Here is a 25491-nt window from a genome sequence, read left to right as displayed (position 1 = left end):
TATGCCAACATTTTTATGGCTGACTTAGAACAACGCTTCCTCAGCTCTTGTCTCCTAATGCCCCTACTCTACTTGCGCTACATTGATGACATCTTCATCTGGACCCATGGAAAAGAAGCCCTTGAGGAATTCCACCATGATTTCAGCAATTTCCATCCCACCATCAACCTCAGCCTGGACCAGTCCACACAAGAGATCCACTTCCTGGACACTACGGTGCTAATAAGCGATGGTCACATAAACACCACCCTATATCAGAAACCTACTGACCGCTATTCCTACCTACACGCCTCTAGCTTTCATCCAGATCATACCACGCAATCCATTGTCTACAGCCAAGCTCTAAGATATAACCGCATTTGCTCCAACCCCTCAGACTGAGACAAACACCTACAAGATCTCCATCATGCATTCCTACAACTACAATACCCACCTGCTGAAGTGAAGAAACAGATTGACAGAGCCAGAAGAGTACCCAGAAGTCACCTACTACAGGACAGGCCCAACAAAGAAAATAACAGAACGCCACTAGCCATCACCTTCAGCCCCCAACTAAAACCTCTCCAACGCATCATCAAGGATCTACAACCTATCCTGAAGGATGACCCATCACTCTCACAGATCTTGGGAGACAGGCCAGTCCTTGCTTACAGACAGCCCCCCAACCTGAAGCAAATACTCACCAGCAACCACACACCACACAACAGAACCACCAAACCAGGAACCTATCCTTGCAACAAAGCCCGTTGCCAACTCTGTCCACATATCTATTCAGGGGACATCATAGGGCCTAATCGCGCCACACTATCAGAGGCTCGTTCACCTGCGCATCTACCAATGTGATATATGCCATCATGTGCCAGCAATGCCCCTCTGCCATGTACATTGGTCAAACTGGACAGTCTCTACGTAAAAGAATGAATGGACACAAATCAGACGTCAAGAATTATAACATTCAAAAACCAGTAGGAGAACACTTCAATCTCTCTGGTCACTCAATTACAGACCTAAGAGTGGCTATCCTTCAACAAAAAAGTTTCAAAAACAGACTCCAACGAGGGACTGCTGAATTGGAATTAATTTGCAAACTGGATACAATTTACTTAGACTTGAATAGAGAGTGGGAATGGATGAGTCATTACACAAACTAAAACTATTTCCTCCATGTTATTTCTCCCCCCCACTCCACCCCACCCTCCACTGTTCCTCTGATATTCTTGTTAACTGCTGGAATTAGCCTACCTTGCTTGTCACCATGAAAGGTTTTCCTCCTTCCCCCCCCTGCTGCTGGTGATGGCTTATCTTAAGTGATCACTCTCCTTACAGTGTGAATGATAAGCCCATTGTTTCATGTTCTGTGTGTGTATATATCAATCTCCCCTCTGTTTTTTCCCCACCAAATGCATCCGATGAAGTGAGCTGTAGCTCACGAAAGCTTATGCTCTAATAAATTTGTTAGTCTCTAAGGTGCCACAAGTGCTCCTTTTCTTTTCACTGAGCACTGTTAGAACACAGTTTTCAGAGTAGTAGCTGTGTTAGTCTGTATTCGCAAAAAGAAAAGGAGTACTTGTGGCACCTTAGAGACTAAAATTTATTTGAGCGTACGCTTTCGTGAGCTACAGCTCACTTCATCGGACGCATTCGGTGGAAAATACAGTGAGGAAATTTATATACACACAGAGAACATGAAACAATGGGTTTTATCATACACACTGTAAGGAGAGTGATCACTTAAGATGAGCTATTACCAGCAGGAGGGGGGGAGGAGGAAAACCTTTTGTGGTGATAACCAAGGTGGGCCATTTCCAGCAGTTGATAAGAACGTCTGAGAAACAGTAGGGGTGGGGTGGAGGGGACACTACCAGTGCGGGGGTTAGCACATAGTGATAATTGTGGTCAGGCTGTTTCTTGGTATATTGTACCAGGTTCAGCTGGTGTCAGTTGCCATAGCTCCCTTGCCTTCAGTTGAGCTACACAGATTTACACCAGCTGAGGATGTGACTCCTCATTCAGAAGCAAACCTGTTGAAGCTAGCTCAGAAACTAGCCACCTCCATACTCAACTCTTATCCAGAAATAAATCAAAATGTGCTTGGGCAAATCCCTCCTGTTAGGGAGGCCGTCCCCAGTGTCTGTGGATCTCATGCTGAATCCTCCTCTGCTTGTCACTGATCTGGGTGTGGTGGATCTGGCTATGGGAAAAGTTCCCAGATATACACTCCACCTGTTCATGGTAAAGGTTAAACCTGTACTGAGCCAGTCTTCTCATTAACTCCTTCACACCACCACCAGGTTACATCTCTGCTGAAATACTTATCCATGTATCCATCTCTGCTCCTCTTTGACCATTGCAGGTCTCTTCCCTGTGGTCTGCCCATGGCTCTCCAGATACTGGCATCTGCAGAATTATGCTGCCCACATGCAGTCGTACCAAGAGAAGCTCCGTCATAGCTTAAATGCCTCCACAGGCTGCCAGTGGGTATTCACCTGAGGTTCAAGTTCAATTGCCCTCCTTCTGAAGATTCTCTTGGGACTTGCCTGAGCTTGGCTTTCAGTCTGCTTCTTTCTATCTCTCTCTAAGCTCCTGACCATCCAACTCCTGGCTGAGCCTTTCCCCAGTTGGTCCAAAAATCCCTTCCTCTACATGCCCTGCCACCTGGAATCCATATGGATTCCCATATCTCTCTGCCTCACCAACTTCATGCCTTTCCAATTCTATCTTTAAAACATGCCGCATTCTCCTTTGCTAGGGCTCTTGGCTCTGCCCCACTCCTGCCTATGTGTGACGGGCCTGATCCAAAGCTTACTGAAGCCAATGGAAAGACTCCCACTGACTCTAGTGAGCTTTGGATCATGTTGGAGCTGGACTATGCCCAAATGCTTCCCTTTGTTTGCCATGATGTATCTTTGCACCACTGTTTCCTGTAGTTTATTCTCTGTAAGTTATAGAGAAAAACTCCGAGCTGACAAACTATAGGTAATTCATCTATGTGGCGCACAAGTCCCAAACTTTCCTCATATTTCCCTCATACAACTTTGCTCCCTCCTGCCCCTCAGATCCCTGTACTCCCCTTCCAGGTCCATGTTCAATCCATAAACCATCTGTGGTAGATCACTGTACAATCCTCTTTTTCCAGCCACATTTATGCCTTCTTGGGCGAGATCGCCAAGAGCTGGCATGCACGTAGGGATTTCTACAGCCTGAATGGTATCAAAGCATCTGGAAAAGCCCTACTGCCACAGAAATAACTGGTCATTTCAGCCTCTTATCCCAGATCTCCACTGTAGTGCTGACAGGAAGACTCTGCCTTTCCAGTGGTGAAAGATCTTAGATTTTGCAACACCACACTTGAACAGAGCCCCGAGGCAGAATAAACTCATTTCATTGTCACTCTGCTGATATATGCCTTTAGATAGAAGTTGGTAATAGATCATGATGGCAGACTTGTCGTGAATAAGTTAGGCTAAACAAAACCCCTATTTTAAAAAGCTATTTTTAAACCAAAGGGCCAAATTCATCTCTGGTGTAATCTCAATGTCTTCCCTTGGGTTTCACCAGGGGTGAAATGCACCTAAGCAGTTTTAAGATATAGTATGCTCAGAAGCCACCAAATATACTTTTTTGTTTGTTCCTGTGCCTTAACCAATGCATCAATGTTTGTAATGAAAAGCCCTAAACCCTATAAATCTGATTTGGAGTTGGAGAGGTTTAGTACCTAAATGAGACAGGATGCATTTTGAAATAACCACAAACATGGAAAACAGGATGTTGTCACAGGGCGAGACTCACACCTGCAGCACCTCCTGCTGGACTCTCAGGGAATTAGCTCTTCCAGCCTCCAGAGCATCCTCTGTAGGCCAGTATCCCATTTGCCACTGGTCCCCATGTCCCCTTTTACCCAGGGTGCTGCCCCCTGGCAGTACCCCCACAGTCTCTGGGTCTCCCCTTCCCAGGGAACCCCTACCCACTATCCCCACCTCACCTCAGTCTTTGGCAACTGCCAGTCACCATTGAGCCCCCACACACTGGGGTGGACTGCAGTGTATAAGCCAACATCACAGGCAAGGGGGGTTTGGACCCGCTACCTCTGCCTACCTGTGGGCTTCCCTGTGCAACCTCAGTACCCTGTCTTAGGCCATCTGCCAGGCCTGCAGCAGCCTGGGACTTTTCCAGTCTGGAGCCTCCCAGCTCCTCTGGCCTTCCCCAGCCCTGCTCCACTCCACATACCTTCTCAAGCTCCCCAGCAGCCAGGCCCATCTCCCTCCACAGCTAAAGGAGACTCTCTGCTCCTGGCCCACTGCCATCTTATAAGGGCCAGTTGATCCCTGATTAGGGCATGGCCACAGCTGAGCCTGCTTTCCCCAATCAGCCTGGGACCTGCTTGCTCCCAGCCACAACCCTCTCCTGGGCTATTTTAAGCCCTTTAAAGCCGGAGCGGGTGACCACCCCGCTACAGATGTGTATGTTGGGAAAATGGCAATAAATCCTGAACTACCGGGTTCAGCTCAAGTCCCACAAACATTCCAAACTCTTCTTACCTGCGTCTTTTGTTTTAATTTATCTAAAACATCCTTTCTGAAGCTCATTGTCACATCAGTCAGGACATTTTCCAGTTCCTTAGTGTCAGCGTTAAATGTTGTTTGTAAGCCTCTCCTAGAGAGAGAAGTAAAAGCAATGATTTAATGGTGATTGGCATTGTGTGCTACTGCTATGGACAATTTACCCAAAATAATCCGACAGCTCAGATTTTTCAGAGGAATCTCATTCATCCCCAACAAATTCCCTTCTCTCCACCTGTTAATGGTCACAAAGAATTTCTCCTTCTGTGCAATAGCAGAGATGCCAACCCCCTCTAATTTTTAGTAATCCTCCTGGTTTTTTACATATAATTATGAAATTACGAATTCATGCTTAAATCTACTAATTGTGGAGCTCACACATGTGCATATGCACACAGATAAAGTGTGTGTGTCACTGCCATTCAGGTCTGACGAACATAGCACATAAGGCTGTGGGGGGTGTTTTTCTCCACTACTTCTGTGGCATGTGCACAGATTGCGCACTGAAGGGCTCACAGGAGGCGATTTTGAATGGGTTGGCATGCTGCTGAATTCCCCACCCAATACACAGGGGGCGTGTTGTGCTCTAACTGCCCGGTGAGGACCCGGCTCGGCTATGTTAACACGCTCTAGGTCAGTGGTTCTCAACCTTTCCAGACTACTTGGACCCCTTTCAACAGTCTGATTTGTTTTGCCTACCCCAAGTTACACCTCACTTAAAGTGCTGGCTTACAAAATCAGATATAAGTGTCACAGCACACTGTTACTGAAAATGCTTACAGGCTCATTTCGTCTGTATGGAATTTTAGTTTGTACTGACTTTGCTAGTGCTTTTTATGTAGCCTATTGTAAAACTAAGTAAATATCTGGATGAGATGATGTATCTCCTGGAAGACCTCTGCGTACCTCTAGGTACCTAGAGAGAGCCAGCAAAGTCCACATGGGGCAGTTTGAGCACAACACACCCCCTGTGGACTGGGTGCTGCATTCATCACCCCAAACCCCACTAACAGTCGCTGTGGCTTGCCTGCTATCTGTCCCTCACTGCACAGTTTGCAGGGGAGGAGAAGCCAGAGAGACAAGAGGAAGATGGGGGCAGAAGAGGAAGAGAGAAAGAGAATGTGACAGAGGAGAAGGAAGAGGAGAAGGATCAACCCAGGAAGGAGGTCCAGGCCTAGAACTGGCCCAGGTAATTAAGAGCTCAAAGCAGCATAGGAGGGTAGCTTTCCTCAGGGCTGATCCTCTCTTTCTCCCTGTTCGGCAGTGGGGGTTGGGGCATTGCCAAGGCCCCATCCCGATGGCCATAGATAGGGAGTGGAGGGGCAAAAGGTCCTGATTTTTACTAGGGTAGGGGAGATGGCGGGAGAGAGAACCTGGATTCTGCAGGGTGGGGGAGGAGAGAGAAGTCCAAACAACTTCCCTAATTTGTTTTGTAAACGTCCCTGAAAGTTTCTGAACAAGATCACCATCTCTGCAATAGTATCACTACTAGAGGTGAGCCAGAGATGAACAGTTCTGATCTGGATCTAGATATTGACAACCTGCATTTCTGTAATCCGGGGAAGTTCAAATGTAGGGTTTTGATTCAGGTCCATTATGATTTATTTGCAGTAGAGCTCACTGACTGCTAAGTACTTTCCAAGCTCTTAACGAGTACAGTCCCTGCTCTAAGGAGTGTATAGTCTGAGACAATGAAACAGAGGTCAATGCCAGGGGAAGGCAGTAACAATAAGCAATTTATGATAATACAAAGAATAAATTATGCAGAATTCAACTTGATTCCCTTTATGCAGCATCTCTTATCAATATGGAATTGAACAATGAACTGTAAAAAGAGGTGTGCCTGAATAAAATGATGTGACTTTGTTTAAAACACATAAACTGTTAACTTTGGAATGTATAAACGTGACCAGAATGGAATGAGTGACAAGTTCAAGGAGAAATGAAGTTTGGAAATTTTGGTGAAGTCCGAAGCAGCCTAGATAGGCTCTGTCTGGCATTAAGAAAGTCCTCTTTATATTTCCCACATTACACAATAGCAATTGCATAAAGCTCTCTTCAGCAAATTGAAGTAGCAGCAATAAAGTATTGTGGCTAACCTTAGACCTGTGTTAGAAAGACTGCTTTTCATCTCAGGCCTTCTCTGCACACAGAGCTGTACTAGTTTGACTTCCGGTGATTTTTTTTTTTAAACCAACTTAAGTGAACTGAGACAAAAGCCTGTGCGAACACTCTTACTTAGGTGGAAACCGGGCTTAGTTTGTTGAGTTTAAGTTAATTAGGAACAGGGTAAAGCTAAACTAAACAAAGCCCCTCTGAAACTGAAGTTAGAGTATCCACATGGGTGCTGGACCTTGTTTAACTAAATGTCTGCAAGTATCAGAGAGAGAAATGTGAGATATAGAAATGTATTTGTAAAAATGTGTATACATATTTATTGGATATTTGGGGTGGGAAAAGGCTAGTGTAGACACAGGCTAGGTGAAATGATCAGACTCTCATTTTTGTTTCTGCTCTGTAGTATTAAGGGCTGACCTGCTCTGAGCTAAGCCAATGACAAAACCCCTACTGAGTGGTTTTTCAGTGGGAGCAGGACTGAGCTATTAGTCCCAAAGTTTCATATTTGGATGCCGAAAGCTGGACACCTAAATCTAAATTTCAAAGCACCCAGACAGGTAGCCTGATATTTACAGGTGCTGCGCACTTGCAGCTTCTCATATCCAGGTGCTCAACGTCTCTAAAATCATGCCACTTAAGTGCCCAAATAGGCAACCTAACTTTAGCAATCCAGCACCCCAGTCCTGCAAACACCTGTGCACATGTTTAACTTGATCCATGAACAGTCCTGCTCATAGGCGCTGATTCCGTGGGTGCTCCGGGGCTGGAGAACCCAGTGGCTGCAACCAGCAGCCAAGCTCCCTGCTCTCCCGCCCCAGCTCACCTCTGCCTCCCCCTCCTCCCCTGATCACGCCGCATCACCGCTTCTCCTCCCAGCACTTGCCGCCTCAAAACAGCTGTTTCGTGGCATAACAAGCTGTGGGAGGGAGGGGGGAGGAGCGGGAACGTGGCATGCTCAGGGGAGGAGGTGGGGAAGAGGTGGGGCTGGGGCGGAGATTTGGGGAAGGAATCCAATAGGGACAGGGAGGGGGCGGAGTTGGGGTGGGGACTTTGGGGAAGGGGTTGGAATGGGGGCGGGGCAGGGGTGGAGGCGGGGCGGAGCTGAGAGCGAGGGGGGTCGAGCACCCACCAGTGCCAGGAGGAGTTGGCACCTATGGTCCTGCTGGATCCAACTCATCTACACAGGGGTGCTGGAACTAGGGGTGGTTCAGCACCCCTTGGCTTGAAGTGGTTTCCATCACATACAGGGTTTACAGTTTTGTTCAATGGCGCTCAGCACCCCCACAACACAAATTGTTCCAATGCCACTGCATCTACATCAAGTTAAGCAGGTGTTTAAGTGCTTGCAGGATTGGGGCCCAACTTTGGCAATGCTGCCCTTCACTTCACTTTCATAAGAAATCCTTAGCATGGAATTCCTTAACAGCCAGTATCACTCAGAAATAAGAAAAGGAGGACTTGTGGCACCTTGGAGACTAACGAATTTATTTGAGCATAAGCTTTCGTGAGCTACAACTCACTTCATCGGATGCATTCAGTGGAAATAAGAGTTCTGACAGAGCTGATTTTGTAAAAAACATAGATACTGCTTTAAAGACCATGGTGTACGAGTAGTTATTGGAGAGACCATGCCATCTAGAGGCTTTCTGATGTTAGTGCTTAATGTGGATTCTAACAAAAAATGCACGGGAGAGAATGGAAGCTACTGCAACTTAAAACTAGGACTGTAAAGTGATTAAAAAATGAATCGTGATGTTAAACAATAGAATAGCATTTATTTTAAATATTTTTGGATGTTTACTATGTTTTCAAATATATTAATTTCAATCACAACACAGAATACAAAGTGTACAGTGCTTACTTTATATTTATTTTTTATTACAAATATTTGCACTGTAAAAAAAAAAATAGAATTTTTCCATTCACCTAATACAAGTACTGTAGTAAAATCCCTTTATCATGAAAGTTGAATGTACAAATGTAGAATTATGTACAAAAAAAACTGCATTCAAAAATAAAACAATGTAAAACTTTAGAGCCTACAATTCCACTCAGTCCTATATCTTGGTCAGCCAATAACTCAGACAAACAAGGTGGGTTACAATTTGCAGGAGATGATGCTGCCTGCTTTTGTTCACAATGTCACCTGAAAGTGAGAACAGGCGGTCGCATGGCATTGTTGTAGCTGGTGTTGCAAGATATTTACATGCCTGATGCGCTAAAGACTCATATGTCCCTTCATGCTTCAACCACCATTCCAGAGGACATGCTTCCATGCTGATGATGGGTTCTGCTTAATAATGATCCAAAGCAGTGACATGTTCATTTTCATCATCTGAGTCAGATGACACCAGCAGAAGGTTAATTTTCTTTTTTGGTGGTTTGGGTTCTATAGTTTCCACATCAGAGTGTTGCTCTTTTAAGACTTCTGAAAGCATGCTCTACACCTCGTCCCTCTAAGATTTTGGACAGCACTTCAGATTCTTAAACCTTGGGTTGAGTGCTGTAGTTATTTTTAGAAATCTCACATTGGTGCTTTCTTTGTTTTGTCAAATCTGCTGTGAAAGTGGTCTTAAAACGAACATGTGCTGGGTCATCATCCAAGACTGCTATAAAATGAAATATATGCAGAATATGGGTAAAACAGAGCAGGAGACATACAATTCTCCTCCCAAGGAGTACAGTCACAAATTTAATTGACACATCATTTTTTTAACGAGCATCATCAGCATGGAAGCATGTCCTCTGGAATGGTGACCAAAGCATGGAAGGGGCATACAAATGTTTAGTGCATCTGGCAGGTAAGTATCTTGCAACGCCAGCTACAAAAGTGCCAGGCGAACGCCTGTTCTCACTTTCAGGTGACACTGTAAATAAGAAGCAGGCAGCATTATTTCCCGTCTGTGTAAACAAACTTGTTTGTCTTAGCGATTGGCAGAATAAGAAGTAGGACTGAGTTGACTTGTAGGCTCTAAAGTTTTACATTGTTTTGTTTATGAGTGCAGTTATGTAACCAAAGAAAAACAAAACAAAAAAAAAGAGATTGCATTTCATTTCACTTGTATGAGGTGAACTGAAAAATACTATTTCTTTTGTTTATCATTTTTTACAGTGCATATATTTGTAATAAAAAATAATAATATAAAGTGAGTACTGTGTACTTTGTATTCTGTGTTGTAACTGAAATCAATATTGAAAATGTAGAAAAACATTCAAAAATATCTAATAAATTTCAGTTGGTATTCTACTGTTATAAGTGCGATTAATCACGATTCATTTTTTTATCGCGATTAATTTTTTGGAATTAATCACATGAGTTAACTGCAATTAATTGACAGCCCTACTTAAAACCATATACCAGGGGCCTATTCTGACCTCACTCACTATGGAATGTGACTCGATTGATGCTATTAGTTACTCCTGATTTCCAATGGTGCAAGTGAGCTCAGAATTGATGTGTGATACATCTCACGTCTCCCATCACCTTTAGGGATGTGGAATTTGAGTTCTCTGGGGACCCAGGTAAATAATAAACAACATGATATACCTGAAAGGGGTTTTGTTTTCAAAGGACCCCAGATATGGGTGCTTGGAAAAGTTGGCTGCACAAATCCAGTAGGATGAAATTCAGCCCTGCTGCACAGGGCCAGTGCAAAACCTCTTATGCATTGTGTGGGGTGGGTGGGTGTGGCCAGGTCATGCAGGAGAGTCTTTGTACCACCTATGTGCTCGCAACTGACCTAGAGGCAGGGTATGGGAGAGGCTGAGGGTCCCCTGCTCCCAGTGCCTCATGGAAGCAGCAGCTGTTATTCCTGCCCAGACTGGAGTAGCAGCCCCAGAGTGTGAGGCAGCCCTGGTCCTGTGCTGGGGGGTAGATTTCACCTCCAATGACTCCATCCACTTAGAGCCTGAATCCTCTGTCTTTCTATGTGTGGGGTGAATTTCAGCCAAACTGCAGCATGCTGATTTGGCAGTTAGACATGTGCTAATAGGCACATGCACAAATCAGGGGCTATCAGCTCCTTTGTAAAGTGTTTTGAGATCTGCTGATGTACAGCCCTATATAAAAGCTAGGCATTATTATTGATCTGAAAACCTGGCTCTAAATCTACTTTTGACATAAGCAAATCCCTAAAAATCACCACAGCCAGCAATTATGCTGAGAGTTTCTTTGCAGGCTAAATGTTTTCTATGGCATTGTTCTAAGGCCAAAGGGAGCAGCCATCAGATTATGTTGCTGTTTACATGCTCTTTGTTTTTTAAACCATGACCATTTGTCTTTGAAATCTGCAAATGGGCTGGAATCTAAATCTCTTTTCTGAACACCAAACATTTCTGTTACTCCATCCCCATTTCCCAGACAAACTGAGCTTTCATCTGTGTCCCTAACTCTGAGCTAAATTCTACCCTGGGAAATAAGCACTGCTATGCAAATCATGAGTAACTCATCCAAATCCATCCCTGGCATAAATCCATTGTTGCCTTGCAGTTACACCGAGGATGATTCTGGCCTATTGACTCTGGTGGGGCATAATTTTTTCCTTCTTTCTTTGCTAAACAATACGATCCAACAGATCACCCCCACCCCCAAAAAATCATAAAGATGTTATAAGGGAAATGCAGACTTACATCAGATTACGGAAGCTGTTAACGTAGGCTACTAAATATGGCACAAACAACAAATCCTCTCTCTCTTTGTACCACTCCACAAATGCCTTCCTGAATCTGCAACAGAAATTTCAGAAGTCATTGCTGCTGGTTATAAATAAAACAGGGTAGAGTTCTTAATGAACTCTTTAACTAATAGAGCTGGAGTGACCTTGCTGCATGTACTTGGGGATAAATAGACAAATTCACTGCTTGCCCATGCTGTTCTCATGTGCATGTGTATTAGAAGAAGATATACCATAGATAATCATTGTTTGGCTATGTGCTTGCTTGAATCTGAAATCAGCAAAGCTCAGGATAGATTACAGAAGTTTTTGCCCATGAAAGGGTATTGGTAAAAATTCTGATCTTTAGCTATGAGTGATTAAACGTGTCATTGATAAGTGGGCTTGTAAATCACTCCTGTAATTTCTGTAGCTTTTGGAGCAGTGTAACGCATAACTACTTTAGCCCACAAGAAAGTGCTTTAGCTAAAGGCTCATTTTACAACAGAAACCAAATATGAGCAAGGCAAAACACCTACAATCACACCACACTGACAAAATATGTTGGAATCAGGTCTATATTTCCTATATAATGCACCTTTAAGGATTCTGGTGTGTACAGAGACAAGCAGCCACTTTGCATTGAGGTCCATACAGACTTTGGGAGGAGACACACAATACACACTTTCATGGAGACTTTACTTTTGTTCTTTCTTGTTTTATTGCTCTATTAGTTTTAGTTTTAGTTTTAGTTTAGTATGCTGTCTAAGAAAACGCATACGTTAGAGAGTACATTCCAGTGAGTTATTCAGTCAGGTGCATATCTTCCCTTGTGTGGGACTCACACTGGGATTCCATTTATAGGAAGGAAGTTTAAAAAAAATAAAATAAAAAGGAAAGGAACATCCTTAGCTCAAACACTTTTAATGGTAAAACCAAAATACTGTTCTTCTTTAAAAAATCTCAGACAAACTGCTGGTGTGAACTCCCCAGGATTTCCCCCAGGATGGTAACTGGGAGATTAGAGATGAGACTTGAGGGATAATTATTGTCTTTAAAATATTTTAAATACCTGTCATGCATCACAAAATGCTACAATTTCACATATTAGAAAAGCAATTTTCAGTCTTCCACACCTGATTTTGTAAAATACTTAATAGCAAACTACCCATCTGGCTCATTCCTGAGATGCTAAATTTCAACAGTTAATGCACAATTATTTTTAGTCTCTGTTTGAGTTGATTCATGCTGAAAGGTCCTTCTCTTTATTTCAACTTCAGAGTGCTGATTTGAAAACTGGGAATACTTAAATACAACAAACCATGGACCATAGGAGATTTAGACCTGTCCCAAGATGAGGAAATAACTTTTTCATCTATGGAACCCAAATCTTTCCAGGGAATATCCCAAATACATGTGATGATCTAGAGCAGTGCTTCTCAAGCTATCTGGTGTGGGGGACTGGCATTTTTTTCCCCCAATGTGCGTGCAGACCAGCAGCCGATGGCTCACAGACCGGCACCAGTCCACGGACCACCACTTTGAATTGCACTGATTTAGAGAACTAAAGATGACACCGGGACCTGAACCTCAGAGGTATGAAAATATAGGCATTTAGCCGTGACTCCAGTGGCTACTCCCATGCAGAAAGTACATAATTCCAACTAAGGGGCAGAATAATCTCCACTGCTAGAACTGAGTGAAGTTAAGTGAGATTCAGAAGTCAGGCTAGAAATGAGTTGTGCATATTCTGGGCCTGATCCTTTGCCCATTCAAGTTAATGGCAAAGATCTCATTGGTTTCAATAATGCAGGATTGAGGCCTGTGTCCCTTATTTGGGCTTGCTCAGTACTGTGTTTAATTGTTGTCCAGTACTTACATACCACAGAGACAACTGGAAATCCAGTTAATATTGACAGAGAGAAAACCCCTTTTCAGTCATCCCTGTTTACAGAGCTGACATCAGATGTATGGGAGACATGCTGTATGGGAGACTCATGCTCCCATCTGTCTATTTACTATTGTGCATGTTGATTGTTTTGGAAATCTCTCAGATCCTCTGTTAAATTTGTCAGGATCACAAGAAATCAGATGAATCCTAATTTTCCTAGAAACAAGTACATGCGAGCCCGGTACTAGTGTTTGGCCCACAGCATGGATACTACTACTGAGCGTTGACACCAGGATACTCATTGTGGAAGGAATGTGTTGCCAGAAGCCGCAGTGACCTTGGTATGAATTCTCTCAGTTCTCTTATGCTGATCTCAAGAGTTGCAGTTTCCAGACTTTCCAAGATTTTCCCAGATCCCTTCTTATGCTGTCCAATGAGCTAGGAAAGAGTTAGACGAGAATCCAGTGAGTGGAAGAACAGCAGAAAAGCCTTTGTCCAATGAATTTGTGTAAGCTGGGTCAGCACTTATGTTAGCGATCTGCATATCTACGGGGAGAACCCCGTGACTTATTTTGGCACTTTCTTTTTAAAACAATAATCCAGAATGGACCAAGAATTTATGGTGTGGTAATTCATGTCTGATGTTTCCATGTGCTGTCTAAGCAACCCAAGACGAATTATCAACAGCCCTGAACTGTCTTGATGCAAATCTCTCTCTTCGGAGCCCTTGTTTAAAGCCCAGTTCTCTGCCCAGCAACCAGCGTGAGTCTGAACACTGGGGAGATGTGCATGGATCAGTGGGAGGTTTCCTCTCTCCCAGTCGGTGGAGGGCAGCTATGTAGCTCTAACTTAAGAGTCAGAGTAGTGATCAGGGAGCCACAAAAGTGGCTTGAAGCTGCCTTGACCCCAGCTCACGCAAGCTGTACTGAGAGCAGCTCAGACGCCTTTTTAACTCCAAATTTGTACTTGAATCACTTCCTGTACTGAGGACTGTAATTCATTCTCTCTGTCTTCCCTTCCCCCCTTCTCCTCCCCCTCCCCCCACCCCATGGTCCATCCTAATTCCTAGTCACACAACTTCAGCTGTGTCTGGAAAGTTAGACAAGCTACAGTCTTGCTCAAATGCCGTCCACGACATCCTACCCATCTGCTAATCCCATTCAAATCTGTCTTTCTGGTTATCAAAAATGTGCAATATTCTTCTATGAAAAGTGAGTCATGGCAATAGAATAAAAATCTTTGGTATTTTCCTCCCTAGTATTATTTAATTGAAATGATTCAACCCTTTGAAAGTCATGAAAATGAATCCCCAACCCTGCTGGCTTTATTATCCTGCAGCCCCTGAAGCTAGTAGGAGCTTTTGTTTTTTCATACTGTTTAGATTGGAGTGGCTGTCACTCTACCTGCAGCCCTGGGACAAAGTAGCTCTTTCAATGGAGAGACTTTTCTAACAAACCTTTTTTTTTTAAAAAAAATTCTAATCAAAGAGATTTAAAGACTTTAAAATCAGTTGCCTATTATGTCTGTGACACAATTGACAGCAGGTTTAATTTGCAGCTAAGAGGCGAGTGGTAGAACTAAAAGGTGTAATAAACAGCATTTTTTCCCCTTCCTAATGTATTCTGTGAGTGTGTGACTAACATAAATTATCACAGGAGGCAGCACCTACATACCAGAATGTAATATTTAGTAATGTACTCTATACAAGCTCATCAAATACCATTTGAATATCCAAGGACAGCGATGAGTCGTACTCGATTTGCGAGGTTTCTGGCTGATTTTCCTTCCACTTTTTTGTGGTCTCCAGCTTCAGAATGTTATCCAAATAGCGCTTTATTTTCACCTAAATGTTAAAGGGGAGTGAGGGGAGAGGGATGGAAAACTACAGATCAGCATTAATAAAATAAACAGAGGTTAATAAATAGACACTGTGTAGTGCACATCCTGGAAAAGCACAGGCTTTCGTGCAGGAGGAGCTTGGAAAGGTTCAAGAAGAGCTCTGCAGCAGACGTTCCTGGGGCTAGACCTTGCAACCATTGCGCATGGTGGTGAGTGCTCACTCCCAGAATGGGTGCTGTTGGCTGCTGTTCATGAGGCTCATGCTTACCAGTGTGAGTAAGGGAGGCACAATCTCTCCCTTCTGCTGACTTTTATGTGGGGGCAGCAATTGAGACCCGGAATATTCATTACAAAGCAAATTTTTACCATCCTACAAATCACAGGCACCTGGTGTGCTGCATTTAGCTATTAGTCACCTGAATAAAACTGACATGTGCAAAAAAAAAATCATATGTTCAAACCCTTTACCATCTTTATAGAACCCCAATGGAAACCAGGAGACTGTTATTGTTTAAGGATCATATTCGGCACTCAGTTACACTCAATCTGAAATCACTCCACTAATTAGAAAGAAGATACAGATTTTCTCCAGTGAAGGTAATTAATCACTGGAACAGTTTACTTGGGGCTGTGACAGATTCTCCATCACTTAGTCTATGGATCAAGACTGGATGTCTTTATACGAGATATACTCAACTGCAAGTTATAAACTTGATGTGGGATCAACTTGGTGAAATTCTATGGCCTATATTATGCAAGAAGTCAGACTAGATGATCTAACAGTCCCTTCTGGCATTAAAATTTGACACTGGGAGAACGGGACCAAATTCTGCTTCCTGAATATTAAATCTGTCCTCCTGCTGCTGGTGAAACAAAACAGTCCGTAGGAGAAAGGGTTGGAAATGCTGATTTTAATCATAAAAAGCCACATTATGATGCCCTGACTTGTAATGAATAATGCCTTGTTCTGTAAGCAGTCCCACTGAAGTCAATCGGGCCCACTGATCAATTAAGATCCTGTTCAGTGGAAAGACATCAGAATCTGGTCCCCAAATGTTAGTTTCAAAAGCATTTCATATTCTGACATGCTGGGGAGCCCTATACACCAAGTGAGCCAAGATACCTGACTGAGCAAAATAGGTGCAACTTTCTCAAGAATTTCCAATTTAGGGCTAGCCTACGCTAGAAAGGCTTTGCAGCTACACTGATATAGCTATACCAGCAGAGCCCCCTAGTGGTGGAGATACAGCTTACACTGGCATAAGGTGATCTTTTGCTGGTGCACTTACACCACCTCCCCAAATGACACAAACTATACTGGAAAAAGGACCCTTTGGCTGACATAGTTGCATCTACACAAGAAGGGGAGGTGCTGGCATAGCTATATTAGTTAAGGGTGTGGATTTTTTACACTCCTGACCAACACAGGTATGCCAGCAAAACTTTGTCGCATAGACCTGGTAGAGTTGATCAGTCTGTAATGAAGCTTGTCACTGCGATAAGTTCAAAGCACAAGTGGAATTTTAAAAAACATAAATAAGCAACATCCACTGATCATATTTTTGAAGTATCTCATTTAAATGAATCTATTATATTTTCTAGGGGGTTTCTCTTAAACTTGACTAGGTATGCTTGTGAATTGTCCCTGTGTTTGTATAATGTATGACTTCACTGGAGTTACTCTGCGTTCACATCAGTGCAATAGATCGGAATCAAGCAGTACATTTAGACAGCGCACTTCCATGTCCTCTTTCTGTTCATTTAAGGCCAGGTTCTGCCTGTTGCTGAGTGCCCCATATCAATAGGAGTCCAGGATGCTCAGCTTATTGCAGCATCAAACCCTGTAAGAGAAGTGCTGCTTAGGAGCTCTCGCTCCCTGAGACCTGGCAATGCAGATCTGACAAAGCCTGCAAAGGAGAGACTGGTGATGGATTGTAAAGGTCAAAAATGGTTATTTGCCGTTCATTAATTTATCCCATGGAGAAAAGGGAGATTTATGTAGGAAGTGATTCATGAAGGCAGCTGCTTAGCACCTCAAGGTGCAGAACTTAGCTGCCCACCACTGGGCCCTGGATAGGAGTCCAGTGGCAATGGTGGGCCCGGACTCTCCTACCAACTTCAAAAAATGGGACAATAGGAGCCTTTGCCTTGGTGGAGAATCCAGCTGGGGAAGGCCCTGAAGCCCATGCAGGTGCTGAAAGACTTCCGTGTGATCAGACTTTTTTCTGGTATACCCCGAAAGGGCTAGACTGAGATGTGTGACCCAGCCGGAGGGCTGAGCCTCAAAAGAAGGGACAACCCTACAAGAGATGGCTATAACTGACAAGGGGGCACATCAGGGAAGGAGACAACCTGCTGTACTCCCCCCTGACCACTAGGCAGCCCTGGTAGTGAGTGTTCCCCTGTGAAGACATCTGAATATTCTATGTAGGAGGTGGAATTATTAGCTCCTGTATAAGCCAGATAACAGGGCCCAAAGTCTTACCTCTAGAGAATCCATGTAGTCCTTTTTCAGTTTATCCCAAGTTTCTGATGGTAACAACTGAGGGAGATTCTCAGTCTTTACCTCCGCTTGGAGATCAGGGTGTCCCAGGAGAGTTTTGCTACAAAATTCAAATGAACACATTAGGTTGCCTTGGAGAGTAAGTACATGGAATATTCAAGTTGCATGAGCTACATAATTATCATCTTGTATGAAATTTACTTAAACTATGTGGCGTGCTTTCAGACTTTAACAAGGAAATCATTCCTCGCTTTGAAATTGTAATTCCTCAAACTCGTAGTGATTCTGAAGGCTAGGTTTCAGCCTAGTTTAGAAAGCATAAAACCCCCAGTGTTGCTTGGACATGAAAAGTTATTTTTTTAAAATAAACAAAACCCATGAAACTGACTCATTTAACAATGAATTGTTGGGATTTTTCTAGAGCTTGTTCCAGTAACATTGGTTTTTTTGTTTGTTTGTTTTCTTTGGCGTTAGCTGGTCACGCTATGTCTCTATTTCCCTGTGAAGATAACAATGAAATATCATCGCTCAGCTCATCTGGGTGATATTCTGAAGGGCAGTGTCTGGAAATCATGCAAACAAATGAGAAACATTTCCTTGCATAGGGAAGAAGTGGGTAGATGCTGAACTAGAGGCTGACTTTAAAGGGCATTGAACTGATAAACTACTTTTACTTTACCACTCATTTCTCTCAAGAGTTACCATGCAATACATGACAGCTGATTAGTGGGAAGCTAAAGTACCACTTTGGGGTAGAAACAGATGTGTTGCTTACTCAATAGCAAAAAATCCATTATTAGGTGCCATTATGATTCAATATTGTACAATATTCAAATGTGCTATCCACCAACCCATCCATACTCTGCACAAGCAAGATCAGTTTACAACTCTGTCTTCTAAATATGGGATGAGAAGGAAGAGAAAATGTTTGTAACCTCCTTGAATGTGGAACATGAATTACTAACTATTCACTAGAGCTATATCTGGAAGTCAGCTGCAATGACAGCATCTCATAAGGGTCCTTATCTTGTACTCAAAACTCCCATAAATTGCAATTAGGTCTGAGTATGGAGTGCAAGATCAGATTTAAGTTGAATGAAAACTGCACTGTATCAAGTCTGGATTCTAGCAGGCTAATGCAGAGAGAGCTTATTAGGAAAGAGTTGGTGGTGTTGCCCTGTCATCTCGCCAAATTTGTGGGTTGGGAATGTACAAGATGTCATTAGCTGTACAAATAGTGTGTACTCCAGCATGCTGCATGAATGTGTCATTCATTTAAAAGTACACCCAGGTTAGATAGCGCCTTTCTGTCTGAATTTTTTTTACCCACTGCTGTTGCAAGTAAAGACTCAGATGACTATATATGAAAGAGAAATGTATTTTGCTTTTTGACTTTTAGATTGTTTGCTTTAGTTTATTTTGACAGGATGTTTGGCATAATCAACTTCAATCTCCCTTCTGTGTAATCAGATTCCTCTGTTTATGTGGGTTATACACACACTAACGAGAGGGAAAATATTTCTTAAAATAAGAAAAATGCAATTGTAAACTCACAAAAACTGGCAACGGGATTCAGGCAGATGTAGTATCTGAAAGTGCTCGAAACTTATGGCTAGATTTCAAGTTGATGACGTCAGTTTAAGCAAACAACTTCATATAAAATGAAATTTAAATCACCATTTTCAAACAGGGAAGCATAAAGCTAAGCTCCTCAATCAATAGTTAAGCACTTATATATATGTGGCCCAATCTATTCACCTCTTTTGCAACTGCTTTTGTGTTTACTTCTGTGTCACTGGAATGTGCTGGTTGGCCTGTCTACTGCGCTCTCCTTATTCAGATTCCCCCTTAAGACCCACCCTCATCTGCAGTGATGCCTCTATGAAATTAGCCAGCCACTAACGGGTAGGTAGAGAATCCATATAAACCAGCATATCATAAACAAGTCCAGCTGACTTGTATATTGTATCCTTTTCCCTCCACCCTTCATGTATTTCTATTGTCTTTGTAGGGCTTATCTACATGGAGCGGCAATGCGCACTAGAAAGGTGTGACTTCTAAAGTGCGCCAATGTCTTGTGCACCAACTAGACATGTGGACCCTGCTGGGACTCACTAAAAGTTCCCTTCTATGTGTTAACATTGAAACAGAACGTTTTAGTGTGCACCAGTCAGGTCCATGTGGGCCAGTTTGTCGCACATGTTGGTGCGTTGTAGACATCGCACCCCTGTAGTGCACATTGCTGCACCATGTGAACAAGCCCTTAGACTCAGTAAGCTACTAGTCCCAGCCCCAATGTCATCTTGCGTATCTGTACTCTGTATACCACCAAGCACATTTGGGTTACTACTGTACTGTGAATAATTTTTAGAGGTGCTGAGACCCCACGCCTCTAAAGTTATTTATTTGAGCCAATTCCTCTTTTCCTTTGGGCTAATGCCATCTAGTGGTGTCCCACATAGCCATGCTCAGGGGGTGGCCATCAGGGGGTGGCCATCATTTCCCCCAAAGGGAAAATAGGACACCGCATGCGGTTAGCCTGAGCCCTCCCTCCCGCCATGTGGGGCTGGCCAGAGCTGATCATCCAAGCTCCCTTCCTTGGTGGGGTTGGTGTCGCTGCTTCCCCGAGCCCTGCTTGCCCCCCACCCAAACCCTTCCTCTCCTCCTGCCCAAGGTTGGTGTCACCACTCGCCTCCACCCCCACATGTTCCTCTCTACCCCACTTTTTGACAAAAGTGGGCATTTGTCCCACTTGCTCTTGCTAACTGATCAAGTTGGCAAGAGCAAACGGGACAAATGCCCACTTTTGCCAAAAAGGTCGGGACGGCCAGGACAGGGCTTAAAAAAGGGACTGTACCGGCCAAACCGGGATGTATGGTCACCCTATCAACAGGGACAGGTGGCAGTGTGGATTCTTTCCAACCTGCATCACAACTTAAACAGGTGCAGCTCCTCCACGCTCCATGCACTATGGCTGGAAAGATCTGCTAACAGAGGCTGCACTTTGCAAAATGTTTCCATGAGGGGGAACTGAGCTTTCTTTGAGCTGAAATATAACGTTGGCAAGTGGAACTTATGGGTATCGTGAGCACTGCAAGTCAGTGACTAAGAGAAACAAGGCAATCTAAATGTACAGTGGATGCATGTGGTAAGCATTTTACGCACAAGCCTTTGCCTCTATCCTTTATCAGATTGGTACCTGCCATTATAGTTCAAGTGGTTGCATCCGTTTTATTCACATGGGAACCCAAGAATAACTAAGTGTCTTGAAGTGCCTTGTAGATTTTCAGAGCCAAATTACTATTTGGAGGAGAGAGAGTTGGCATGGGGAATAGTAGCTTACCTATAGTATGTGTTAACAACCCAATCAAGTAATGCGTAAAGTTCATTGAATTCCAAGGGTCTCTGCAAGAGACGTTGCAGGTGCGAAGAAATGGCACCGTGAAAAGACTCCACGTATCTTCCACAAACTTTATAGTCATCTGGGTAACACTTTTGTACTGACTGCTTGATTTTCAATAAATCTTCACTAACATATTTTCTGAGGAACCCTAAATGGATAGCGAGCCAAGAATCGTTGTCCTCCTTCAATGAAATAGGCACGTTACCGACTCTTTTTTCAGCACTCCCTCTGACAGCTTCCTTCCACACGTCTCGCCATTTTCTGGGTCTGCCAACACAGTCCGATTCTGAAGAGCCATGGCTCTGTACATCAGCATGAGCTTCTTCTTCCTTGGAGATTAAGGTCACCATAGAAGTCAACAAACGTTCATCTATATAGGACTGATCAAGTGTTTCCTCCACAATGGATTTGATTGAGTTAGCAACAGCATTACAAAGCAAATCCACATCCTTGGCTTTCCGGGCATATTCTGTAGGATTGTCTTCATATTTCTTGGCCTCTTTTTCTGTTATAATTTCATTCTCCAAACACCTGATGCTTGCAAATGTCTCCAAAAGTTGCTTTTTCTGAATAAGTTCATTTATTTCCATGACTGCAGAGAGAACATGGTTTGGGGAGAGAGCAGATTATGAGTTTACTTTTAGATATTTAATGTGCCTATTACAACAGTAAAGACCACAGGAGAGAGCAGTGTCTGAGTCACGATTGCGGGGCTGCTTTGTCTCTCTACTGCATCCTACATGAAGAGTGGCATTCCAGCTGCACATATGTGACAGGTCACCTTTAATCTCCTTAATTCCTGTTTGACATAGAGGAGAAATGCCGTTCAGATGAAATCACTGAAATATCAGAGCCATGTCTCTCAGGGTATGTCTACACTGCAATGAAAGACCCACAGCTGGTCCTGATCAGCTGACTCAGGCTCGCGGGGCTACAAAATTGCAGTGTAGATGCTTGGGCTGGAGTCTAAACCTGAGTTTGGCAGCAAAAGCCCATCTCTGCTTAAATATATTTCAGGCTGGAGATCTTATTTGTGGTGATATTTCTGGTTTGTACTCTGTATTTTAAAGCAAATATGCATCATATGGCATTGTTCCTATAGTGGCCACTGTAAACCAGTCTGGCTGCGCAGATTTCAGACTGAACATAAGACCACTGCATCAAATCATCCGAGGAGGCAAGATCTACTGGAGAGAGCCCTGGACTGACAGCTGGGATTAGATCCCTGTCTCCCACTGCTATGCTTGTGACTTGGGGCAAATCATGGTCTCTGCACCTCTGTTTTCCCCTTCTCTCCCTTTGTCTGTATTGTAACTTTTTTCTGGGCAAGTGTTCTCCTATTTATGTTTATACAATGCCTCGTACAATGGAGCTCTGATCTCAGTTGAGGCCCCTATGTGCTATTGTAATAGAAATAATAATATTTGCGTGAGTCTACTAAAAAGATCTCAAAGAATGGGTCTGACTCATCCCCACTGTAACTTCCTTGAAGCCAAAGGAGTCCCACCATGCCTGGCCTGACTCAATCATTTTACAGACCTGCACATAATTACTAGGTACTGACTATTCGCTGTAACGCTGGTTTCCAAGTAGTGTATACTGTTACCCAGTCTGGGAGGGATGGGGGAAATCCATGTACCTTACATTCTCAGTCTCCGGTCACTTTAGGAGTGGGTGCCTTCGTTTTACACTCCCACTCAGCTGAGTTATCAACTGTGCAGATTTTGAAAAACGATGATAAAAGTGCCTTGAAAATACAGTTCTAAGGGACCACAAACAGCCAGCATTGTACCACGCCATGCCATAGGAGTGAGGGTAGTTTGCTAGTAATAATTTGAACCAAAATTTTGTTGGGTGATGCACCATTTGGACTATGATAATCATGGAACACCAGAGTCCAAAAAGGGGCTGATCCCAATTAAATTTTCCATTTCCCACTGTCGCAGCAAGAACTACAGCTCATTAGTCTTATTTCACTTGCTAACCAGACATAGAGAGCGTACAAAGCTGCCTTTCTGGATGCAGCAGTGGTGTGACAGCAGAGATACTTGCTGGAGTGAGAGACTCCTATTCTGGAGCACCTTCCAGCTCCCAGAGGTCACTGGAAATTTGAGCCCACTAAACAGGAGCTCTGAGTGTGGTGATGTGGCTAAGGGAGTTCAGTCTAGTCAGTTTATCAAAGAGAAAGTTTGAGGCAATTTGGTCACTGTAAGTACCTAAGCAGGAAAGAGATCTGATACTAAATGGCTCATTAATCTAGCAGCCAAGGGCCCATCATCATTGAATGGCTGGGAAAACTGAAGGTCGACAAATTCAAACTGGCAATAAAACCCACTTTTTTAAAACAATGACGGTGATTAACCACTGGAACAGTTTACCACTGAGTGTGGGAGATTCTCCATCACTTGTAATCTTTAAATCAATATTGGGTGTCTTTCTAAAGGAGATGCTCTAATTCAGACACAAGTAATTGAACTCAGTGCAGGGATTACTGGTGAAATACAAAAAGAAAAGGAAAGGATTCAGAGTAGCAGCCATGTTAGTCTGTATTCACAAAAAGAAAAGGAGTACTTGTGGCACCTTAGAGACTAACAAATTTATTTGAGCATAAGCTTTCCGTGAGCTACAGCTCACAAGTTTATGCAGGAGGGAAGCCTAGATTATCATAATGGTGCCTTCTGGGCATGATCTGTGAATCTAGGCCATGAGGTATGCAAAGCTGACAAGATGGGCTCAGATCCATTTTACAAAGCTCACGCTGTAACAAGGTGAAGTAGTTTAAGCATCTTCACTGAAACAGATGTCACAGTTGGGACACAGCCCTTCTAACCAGTCCATACAGTGGCATCAACAATGGCCTCTGGGTCTTCCCTAGATTAGAAATGTGGGTCGAGGTTAGGTCAGGGTGTATTAATTCATCTCAACCTTTTTCCTAAGTGGAAACACTGTGATGCTTTTACCTTGGCTAAGCAGTTAGAAGTGTTGCTTAGTCAGGTTGAAAGGTGGTGCAATGGGTCCACTCTAGGAAAGAGATATGGTTAGGTATAGGTCAGTTACCATAGACCCATTTTTCTAGTGTAGACATGGCCCATGTGAGTGCACATCCTTATGACCTGGCCTGAAAAAAAAGTGAAGCAGCATTACTGTAATAAATAGCAAATTAAAGGGATGTACCAAGACAAGTGTCCTTCTTGAGGATCCTTTGATGCTAATAAAGTAACATCTGAGGGAGCCACAGAACATCCCATTCATGGGGTTTCCCTTGATATCTGGGAGACCTGTCCTCTGTGCTCAACCTTTAAAGACTCCAAGAAGACATTGCAAGGGATCAGACTATTCTGTAGCCAGGTAAGTCCATTTCATTCAATGCTCTATTGTGCGCGGGGCCCTGCAGAGTCTACTTTGATTGAATGTTATTAGAATCCTAGCAAGTGTTTTTACAGTGGGTTATATTTTCATCTCTTACCTGAGAGAGGTTCTCGTTGAATGGACTCTGCCTCTGTATTCTCCCCACTCTTGTCCACACTGGTGTCTGTCATGTTTTTAGCACTGCTGCCCTCTTTTTTTTTTAAGCCTTTCAATGTAAAACCTTTGTTTCTTCTCAGGGTGTCAGAGTCTTCACTTGCTTTGTCTTTGGCCTGACTTGGTTTACTTCTTTTGAAGCTTAACGTTCTACTGAGAGCACTTTCGGGGCTCTTTGCCTCCTGCTTGTTCAAGGGTGAGCTATTCAGTTCAGAAACAGAATCAGTTTCTTCATCCTCAATGCTTTTTACTGGGGATGCTGATTCTGCTGGAGATGCCATTTTTTCACTGGGCTCACGTATCTCCTTATTTTCATCTTTGTCTTTGGCTGGACTTCGTTTACTTCTCCTGAAGCTTAATATTCTATTGAGAGCACTTCCGGGGCTCTTTGCCTCCTGCTTGTTCAAGGGTGAGCTATTGAGTTCAGAAACAGAATTAGTTTCTTCATCCTCAATGCTTTTTACTGGGAATGCTGATTCTGCTGGAGATGCCATTTTTTCACTGGGCTCACGTATCTCCTTATTTTCATCTGTGTCTTTGGCTGGACTTCGTTTACTTCTCCTGAAGCTTAACATTCTATTGAGAGCACTTCCAGGGCTCTTTGCCTCCTGCTTGTTCAAAGGCGAGCTATTGAGTTCAGAAACAGAACCAGTTTCTTCATCCTCAATGCTTTTTACTGGGGATGCTGGTTCTGCTGGAGATGCCATTTTTTCAATGGGCTCAGATATCTCCTTATTTTCATCTTTGTCTCGACTTCGTTTACTTATCCTGAAGCTTAACATTCTTTTGAAAGCACTTTCAGGGCTCTTTGCCCCCAGATTGTTCAAGGGTGAGCTATTCAGTTCAGAAACAGAATCAGTTCCTTCATCCTCAATGCTTTTTACTGGGGATGCTGGTTCTGCTGGAGATGCCATTTTTTCATTGAGCTCAGGTATCTCCTTATTTTCATCCATCTCATCTTTGCAATAACTGGTTTTTGGAAGGAGGAGGAGTAACTAAACAAA

General features: G+C 43.4%; 1 protein-coding gene across 1 annotated transcript in view; it reads right to left on the bottom strand.

The window, feature by feature from the left end:
• Nucleotides 1-25269, bottom strand: part of EXOC3L4 (exocyst complex component 3 like 4) — a 32500-nt gene extending 7231 nt beyond the window's left edge. Inside the window, exons 1-7 of the mRNA XM_038406149.2 lie at nucleotides 24432-25269; nucleotides 20906-21557; nucleotides 17545-17662; nucleotides 14941-15063; nucleotides 13558-13658; nucleotides 11307-11402; nucleotides 4539-4653 (exon numbers count right to left, since the gene is read on the bottom strand). Coding sequence (XP_038262077.2) covers nucleotides 4539-4653; nucleotides 11307-11402; nucleotides 13558-13658; nucleotides 14941-15063; nucleotides 17545-17662; nucleotides 20906-21557; nucleotides 24432-25269 — 2043 coding nt within the window. The remainder of the gene's footprint in view (nucleotides 1-4538; nucleotides 4654-11306; nucleotides 11403-13557; nucleotides 13659-14940; nucleotides 15064-17544; nucleotides 17663-20905; nucleotides 21558-24431) is intronic.
• Nucleotides 25270-25491: the final 222 nt, after the last annotated feature.

The sequence above is a fragment of the Dermochelys coriacea genome, chromosome 6 (genome assembly GCF_009764565.3).
Source record: "Dermochelys coriacea isolate rDerCor1 chromosome 6, rDerCor1.pri.v4, whole genome shotgun sequence".
Classification (NCBI taxonomy): Eukaryota; Metazoa; Chordata; order Testudines; family Dermochelyidae; genus Dermochelys; species Dermochelys coriacea.
Note: the sequence above shows the minus strand (reverse complement) of the source record. Positions and strands in the feature narration are given on the sequence as shown.